The 8,740-nt window shown below is 44.5% G+C and overlaps 1 protein-coding gene across 1 annotated transcript in view; it reads right to left on the reverse strand.

The window, feature by feature from the left end:
* The window catches only part of Ppa1 (inorganic pyrophosphatase 1), a 28,721-nt gene extending 20,295 nt beyond the window's left edge, over positions 1–8,426 (reverse strand). The window contains exons 1-3 of the mRNA XM_042696341.1: positions 8,245–8,426; positions 6,042–6,100; positions 445–498 (exon numbers count right to left, since the gene is read on the reverse strand). Coding sequence (XP_042552275.1) covers positions 445–498; positions 6,042–6,100; positions 8,245–8,308 — 177 coding nt within the window. The 5' untranslated portion in view covers positions 8,309–8,426. The remainder of the gene's footprint in view (positions 1–444; positions 499–6,041; positions 6,101–8,244) is intronic.
* Between the last annotated feature and the right edge of the window lie 314 nt (positions 8,427–8,740).

Here is an 8,740-nt window from a genome sequence, read left to right on the forward strand (position 1 = left end):
GAGATCACTATAGCCCTCAATTCAATGAAATTTCTCCTCTTAAGATGAGAAAAGAAGCAGGGTACCGGTGGTTCACACCTGTAATCCTAGCTACTTAGGAGGCTGAGATCTGAGGCTCATGGTTCGAACCTAGCCCGGGCAGGCAAGTCTGTGAGACTCTTATCTCCAATTAACCACTCAAAGAAAAAAAAAAAGAGGAAGTAGTACCGTGGTTCAAATTGGTAGAGCACTAGCCCTGACCAAAAGAGCTCAGCGACAGTTACCAAGTTCAAGCCCCACAACTGACCAAAAAAAAAAAGAGAAAAGGCTTAGGGAACATTAGTACCAAGGTATGGGGAAGTGAAGTCCAGGGTATGCAGGGAGACTGGCAGACAGTGGGAGCATGACTGAAAAATAGATCGAAACTAATGTGCTAAATCTCCTTGAGATAGATGAAAACATTACCTCCATTTTTGCATTGGACCAACGTGGAACTTCAACAACCATGTGGAACACATCCTGGAGAAACAAGGAAAGGAGAAACAAGGTAGCATAAAAATAAAGCTATTACTTAACTCTAGGACTAAATAACTATATATTCCTATAAAATAACTAAATGTTTTTAGAAAAATTTAACAGTAGTTTTTCATGAGTGAGAAACTTTAGGACCAATCTTATTAACGTTTATTTTACCCACTGTAAGTTTTCAAGAATTACATTTAGGGGCTGGGAAGATGGCTCAGTGGTAGAGTGTTTGCCTTGCATGCCTGAGGCCCTGGGTTTGATTCCTCAGCACCACATAAGAAAAAAGCCAGAGTGGCACTGTGGCTCAAGTGGTAGAGCGCTAGCCTTGAGCTAAAGAGCTGAGGGACAGTGCCCAGGCCCAGAGTTCAGGCCCCACGTCCAGACCCAAATAAATAAATAAAAAGAAGCTTTGGCCCTTTAAAAAAAAAAAAAAAAAGAATTACATTTAGCTAGTACCACTTCTTAGATATAAAAATGAAAGAGCTGTATAGGAGTTCAGTTTTCAGCAATACTCTCAAGATTCACAAGGTGGAGCTGTTATAACATGAAAGATTAGGAGCTGTTTGAACTTGAAAAATTAACTGTAGAGTAGATCAACAAGAAACCAAGGAGTTTTTCTTTGGGTTTGGTTCTTTGGGGATAAGGTCATAACATAGCTCAGAATGCTTTGAATTAACTATGTAGCTCAGGCTGGTCTCAAACTTAAGATCTTCCTGTCTTGACCTCTTGAGTGCTGTTGTTCTAGTCATGTGCCACCATGCCAGGCTTTTTCAGGCCTCCTTTAATCAATCTGGTTTCAAATGCTAAGTTCACTCTTGGGTTTTATTTTTCCTACTGTCCTGGATCTCATGAATGCTAAGCTATTATTCAACCACTGAGTTCCATTCCCAGTTCTTAATCCTAGATTTAGTGCCATCTTAATACCCATTGTTTGGTCATTCCATTGGTAATCCACATTTGGCTACTCAAGACTGTTCTTTTCATCTTTCACCATGTTATGGATTCTGTGTGGCTGCTCAGAAAGAAAGAAAGAAAGGAAGGAAGGAAGGAAGGAAGGAAGGAAGGAAGGAAGAAAGAAAGAAAGAAAGAAAGAAAGAAAGAAAGAAAGAAAGAAAGAAAGAAAGAAAGAAAGAAAGAAAGAAAGATTGATTCATTTCCCTAGATAGGAGGGGTTTTGTTGTTGTTGTTGTTTTTGGCCAGTCCTGGGGCTTGAAGTCAGGGTCTGGGAGCTGTCCCTGAGCTTCTTCAGCTCAAGGCTAGAGCTCTACCACTTGAGCCACAGCACCACATCCAGCTTTTTCTGAGTAGTTTACTGGAGGTAAAAGTCACAGGGACTTTCCTACCTGGCCTGGCTTTGAACCATGATTCTCAGATCTCAGCCTCTTGAGTAGCTAGGATTACAGGCATGAGCCACTCGCACCTGACTTAGAGGGGGAAGCTTAATAAACCTGCAGACAGAGCAGGTAAAGCCAAACCACAAATGAGTTCTGACATTCCAGAGGGCCAGAAGCATAGAAGTTCACCTCACTTCACATCTGTAACTATTTCCTCAAATTATCAAAAATGTTAAGGATGTTTAGGCTTTAAGGAATTTGGAAACTTAACAATTCTAAATTGTAAAACACCATACACTTAGGCTTAAACTCTCATCAACTAAATCAGGCTGTCGTAACTAGTACAACTGAGGATAGGTCTCCTCACCAAGGTGGTTAGTGTTCTTGTGCAAGTCTTGTGCAAATCTGACCAGCTGTTTACTAATGTGATGTGTAGGCTATTATTTTTTTTTTTGGGGGGGGGGTTTCAGTCATGGGGCCTGAACTCTGGGCCTGGGGACTATCCCTCAGCTCTTCAGCTCAAGGCTAGCGCTCTATCACTTGAGCCACAGCACCACTTCTGGCTTTTTTCTTTTTGCTTATGTGGTGCTGAGGAATAGAACCCAGAGCCTCATGCATGCAAGGCAAGCACTCTACCATTGAGCCACCTTCCCAGCCCTGTGTTGGCTATTATTACTACATAACTAAGTATATACACAAGTAACAGACTATTATTTCCCATTTCTGAATGGAAGTAGTAAAATGTGTTTTCAGTATAACAGAAACATCTCACAAAAGGGAGAGAAAGAGAGAGAAAGAGAGGTCCTCGAAAAAATACCAGGCTTGGAAAGAAATAAAGAAAAAAAAATTATTCTCTGATCTCACTAGTCTGGCTTTCTTTTTTGGCAGTCCTGGGGATTGAACTCAATGCCTGGACGCTTGGGAGCTGTTCCTGAGCCTCTTTGTGCTCAAAGCTAGTATTCTACAACTTGAGCCACAGCGCCATTTCTGGTTTTTGCTGAGTAGTTTATTGGAGATAAAAGTCTCAGACTTTTCTGCCCAGGCTGGCTTTGAACTGTGATCCTCGAATTCAGCCTTCTAAGTACCTAGGATTATCCTGTTTTTAAGTTACTGTTTTGCAGTTAAATTTAGAGAAAATCAGCGGTAGTGAAAAGAAGAAATACCAAACAAGAATAACTCCTTTTAAAAAAAATCAACTGGAGGGCTGGGAAAGTGGCTCAGTGGTAGAGCGCTTGCATTGCATGCATGAGGCCCTGGGTTCGATTCCTCAGCACCACATAAGCAAAAAGAAAAAAGCCAGAAGTGGCGCTGTGGCTCAAGTGGTAAAGCGCTAGCCTTGAGCTGAAGAGCTGAGGGACAGCGCCTAGGCCCAGAGTTCAGGCTCCACGACCGGACCCAAAAAAAAAAATTTTTTTTAATGTAATTAAATACAATTAAATAAAAAAAGCAGGATATCTGAATTACAAGAGTTTCCAGAACTGGTTGACTTTATTACCTAATGGTATAAGCAAACTGCCTGTTGCCCACATTGAAAGATCCTGACTTGGAGTAGAAAACAATAGCCTTTGGACATTAATAACATTCACTTATTACCACTCCTCAAATGACTGCCTATATTGGGGATAAAGTTTAGAACTGTACATATATAAGAACATTCCTGTAAACTTAATCACATTGGATGTTTTATTTTTTAAAAATCCTTTGTCTGTAAAAAAAGTGAATTAATCTGGTTTGGTTTTTTTTTTTTAAGGCTACAATCCAAAATAACTTGTCATCCACACCCTTATTTGTGTTTTAAGTAAATAACTTCCTTAAGAACAAAACACAAACTGTTCCTTCCGGCTTCTCTGGCAGGAATCAGAAGGGCTTGAAGGACTTAGAGTTTGTTTGGGTCACTGGTGAAAACCAGTTTGAAGAGCTCATGCTTCAGAGCCTGCACAGGACAGCACCAGGGCAGAAACTGAGCAACCATATCATAGATACAAGCAGCTTGGTACAAGACTTCAATAGTGCAGGGTAACTTGAATGAAAAGTTTTACATCAAACCAAAATGTCAACATGTTTCCTATTGTGGAATACTTTGAAGCAGCAATAAGACCGGTTATCAATTCATTCTGTTCCTCAGCTAAACTGCTCTTCAAATCACCAAAATCAGGCATGAGTTCCAAAAATCAGCTATGTGTCAAGATGATGTTTTACTTCTCAAAACACCCGTCTGTATGTGAGGGTGCCATCAACATAGTCTGTGTCTAATCATACTTTCATATCTCTTCATTACTCAGAGTGGTCTGAGATGTCATTTCATTTATTTTTATTTTATTTCTTTTGTTTTGTTTGGTGCTGATCCTGGGTCTTGAATTCAAGACTTGTGTGCTGTTCCTGAGCTTTTTTGCTCAAGGCTAATACTGCTGTACCATTTGAGCCATAGCTCCACTCCAGCTTTTTGGTAGTTAACTGGAAAGAAGAGTCTCACAAACTTTCCTATCAGGACTGGCTTCAAACCATAATCCTCAGATCTTAGCCTCCTAAGTATCTAGAATTATAGGCATGAACCATCAGCAACTGGCTCTGAGATGTAAGCAGATAATTCAAGCCAATCAAATAATGGGAATGCAAGAGGTATAGAAAATCTATAGTTCATATCAGCTCCCAGGAACAAACTGGAGTTCCTGAATCTACAGTTTTGACATTCTTTAAGGGTAATACATGCCAATTGGAGATCTCTCCTTAAGTGTGGAACATAACTGCCTCAAGCCATTTGCTCCACAGCCTCCAATTGGAGCCCAGCTCTGGCAGGCTCCTCAGAAGTAACATATCAACTGGATTTCCTGCCAAGGCCCAGGTGTCCATATACCTGTGGCAAACTTCCTGGTAAAAGTACAGCATATAAACTTGTTTCTGAGAGTTAAGTCCAGAAAACAGTAAGAGCCCACAAAAGAGCAAAATTTCACCTTTATACTCTTCTACACATGTCCTGGGATGCATTACATCCAACACTGAGTCAATACCCTATACAGCTTGTACAACTCAAAAAGCATTGTGTTCAATGTAAACCATGCTTCCTTAATAAGGGGGTAAAAAAAAAAGAGAAGATTTTAAAAGAATCAGATATCTGTCCTGTGTCAAGTTCCTAAATACAGTTCAAACTTCTCCCAGTAGGAAAGAAGCTTAATATGCTGTGCTTCTTAAAATAATTACTTTAAGTTGTAAAAATATGGGCTGGATAATAGTGTTTGCCTAGTATTCATGAAACACTGGGTGTCTGATTTCCAACACTGAAAAAAAATTTTTAAAGTTTAAAAAAAAGGACAAGGAAAAACTAGTCAGTGGTTAGTTATTCTTCCACTACCCCGGGATCATAAAACATTTTTTAAAATATATAGTTGTACACTTTTTTCCTAGCAAATAAAAAATTCTGAGTCAGGAGCTGGGAAGGTGGCTCAGTGGTAGAGCACTTGCCTTGCATGCATGAGGCCCTGGGTTCAATTCCCCAGCACCACATAAGCAAAAAGAAAAAAGCTGGAAGTGGCACTATGGCTCAAGTGGTAGAGCGCTAGCCTTGAGCTGAAGAGCTGAGGGACAGCGCCCAGGCCCAGAGTTCAGGCCCCACGACCAGACACCCCCCCCCCAAAAAAAATTCTGAGTCAGAGCAATATATCCATATACATAGTAAAGATTTTTACTGATTTTTAATAAATCTGTCAATCTGTGCTAAAGTTGAATTTCTGCAACCCACTAGTGAATATAGAAACACATTTCTTTTTAGGGGTCTGTGTACTAACACTATTTGCAAATCTCTCTCAAGCTCACTGAAAGTACTGACTTTTCTTGTATTCATTGAATATCTAATTTAGTTCTACTGTTTAATAAACATCCACAGTCAAAATTCTGTGCTGGATACCTGGCTTATTTTAAAACCACTAATGAATATTAGTTCCAAGTATATATACAGAAAAGACAAACCTTTTTTTTTCTAAACAAGGCAGGTTAAAAACCTTTGGTTTTATTCCTTCTCTAATTTACAACTGTTTCTTTAACCAAATGTTCTGGTTTTAAACTGACTTCTTATTGAAGCAACAAACCTTTAACTCACAGCACAATGAAGCATTTTAAATACTCAGTAAGAAGCATGTAAGAAAAGTCACATACACAAGCAGCTAACCTTAGTAAAGAGAGCATGCTCAGGAGAACAAGATTCCTTACCTTATCTGCATAAATTGGAATATCATGAAATGGAGATATATACTGCCCTTTTTCATTTTCTGTAAGATAAATAGAAAATAATTATTATTGTGATTTATTATATATAAATGCTGGGTGCTAGTGATTCGCCTGTGAATCTAGCTATTCCAGAGGCTGAGATCTGAGGATCATGGCTCAAAGCCAGCCAGGGCAGGAAAGTCTGTGAGACTCTTTTATCTCCAATTGACCACTAGAAAACCAGAACTGGAGCTGTGGCTCAACGTGGTAAAGCACTAGCCTTTAGCAAAAGAGTTTAGGGACAACACCCAAGCCCTGATTTCAAGCCCCATAAATGAAAAGCAACAACCACCACCCCCAAAAAACCATAAAGCACACATTTTTTAATATCAAGATTTTATTCCTATATCCATCCATCCAGAGGTAGGGTCTTACTGTTTTTGTTGTTGTTTTTTTTTTGGTCGTGGGCCCTGAACTCTACCTGGGTGCTGATCCTCAGCTCTTCAGCTCAAGGCTAGTGCTCTACTACTTGAGCCACAGTACCACTTCTGGCTTTTTCTGTTTATGTGATGCTGAGGAATCGAACCCAGGGCCACATGCATGTGAGTCAAGCGCTCTACTTCCTGTGCCACCTTCCCAGCCCTTAGGATTTCACTCTGTAGCTCAAGCTGGCCTGGGACTCCTGATTTTCATGGCTCTTACTTCCCAAGTGCTAAGATTACAGGCATGAACCACCATGCCCAGCTAAAAACTAGTTGTAAATTTCACCTTTCCTGACCCTTCCTGAAGACTGATTTTCAGCCCATACACTCTAAGCTTCTGACAGGTATTGACCTATATTATGCCTTGTATCCCCTGAGTGGAGCAGTGCTTGCTATACAAAATGTGATCAAATTGTTTTTAATTGGGCTTACTTCAGTTAACCATTTACAGAACTTTTTATGAAATAACTAGGAGAAGGGAGGAAGTGGGGCTGTGGCTCAGGTGGTAGAGAGCTAGCTGTGAGTGAAAAAGTTAAGGACAGCTCCTAGGCCATGAGTTCAAGTTCCAGGACCAACACACACACACACACACACACACACACACACACTCAATTTCCAGGACCAACACACACACACACACTCAATTTCCAGGACACACACACACACACACACACACACCCTTCTTGGATTTTCCCTCACACACACACACACACACACTTGGATTTTCCCTGAGCAGTTTAATCCGCCCCTAGATGTGTAAACTTCACACTCACTTTCCTTTTCCCCACATTACCAAGACTACACGCTTTCTTCATTATTTCAGTATTGCTAGTCCTTGCATCAACTTCCCCTCATCCTACCCTTCCCATTCTCTTCTGAATAAAACTGGACAGATGTTTAAACAGGAGGGCCCTGGAGGTAGTTTTTGTAGGGGTTAGTGCCAGTCGTCTCTTCTTAGTAGCTGGTGGGGGCAGGGGAGAGGGAGAAAGGTAAGCTCTAGGTAGCGTTTCCTGTACCTACAAAGAAAAAAGCAGTATCGAGGGAGGGGGCGCGCCGCCCTGGATGCGGGGCGGGACTGGGGGCTGCACCCCTGGACGCCCCTCTCTGCAAGCGGGTAACAGCTCGGTGCAAATGCCTCCCTTGACGTCACCTGTGCGGGTGGGGGGGGACTCAGCACCCCGTTTCCTAAGGAGAGTTTCCCAGCATCCCCGCTACGAACAAACTCCCGGCGCGAGGGCCTCGAGCGCTCCTCGCTGGCGTGGATCCCGCAGGTTCGACCCTCAGTTTCCCCCCACCTGGGGGCCGAGGGGGGAGGGGAATCTTGACTTCTTTCGGCGCCCACCGTCGGAACCCGAGCGGTGCGATCGCCGGCCTGGCAGCCCCGCCCGGCCCCGCACGGAGCAATCCGCTTAGGGGGCCGGTTTACCTCCAGCACCTTCCCAGGGTGACTCACTCATTTCCCTTCCCTGGCGATCCCAGACCCAGCCCGCCTCGGGTTCGAGTTCAAGTCCTGAAGGGCGGACGGGACGGACGGAGGGTAGAGGGCGCCGGCCGCCGTCCAGCCGCCGCGGGGAGGTGAAGGGAGGACGGGTAGCCGGTCCCGCACACACTTCCCCGGGAGCCCGGCCCGGGTTCAAGACCCGCGGCCCGCGGGCGGCCAGGCCGGGAATGAATGGGCGGCAGGACCGGGAGACGGCCGGGTTCCACAGGCCGCAGGCACTCACTGAGGAAGACGCGGTACTCCAGGGTGAAGGGCGCGGCGCGCTCCTCGCTGCTGAAGCTGCTCATGGTGCTGAAGACGGGTCGCCGCCGCCGCTGCTACTACTGAGCCTCCGCCGGCACGAGGCGCCCGACTGACAAGGAGAGAGTCCGCGCCTGCGCAGCGCGAGCTGGACCCCGAGCCCTGCGGGCCGCCTTTAACGCATTGGGCTGGCCTTCCACCGCGCCCCTGCCCCGCCCATCCGCGCAGGCGCACTCCGTCCGACGCGCCTCCCAACGCCAGGCTCCGCCGCCCGAATCTCTGGCCCCGCCCCTCTGACCACCCAGTGGCGTTGATACTGGGCCACGTGGCTGCCGCTGGGTTCGTGCTCTGTTCTTAGTCGCCATCCCCAACTTTGGGGCTCTGACCCGGGAGGGGCAAGTACTCCCACTCTCAGCTTCCGTCCGCTGTCTGGAGATCGTTGACCTCTCTACCTCGCACACAATCAACTCACCTTCGAC

Source organism: Dipodomys spectabilis, unplaced genomic scaffold (assembly GCF_019054845.1).
Source record: "Dipodomys spectabilis isolate Male_0828 unplaced genomic scaffold, ASM1905484v1 ptg000207l, whole genome shotgun sequence".
Lineage (NCBI taxonomy): Eukaryota > Metazoa > Chordata > Mammalia > Rodentia > Heteromyidae > Dipodomys > Dipodomys spectabilis.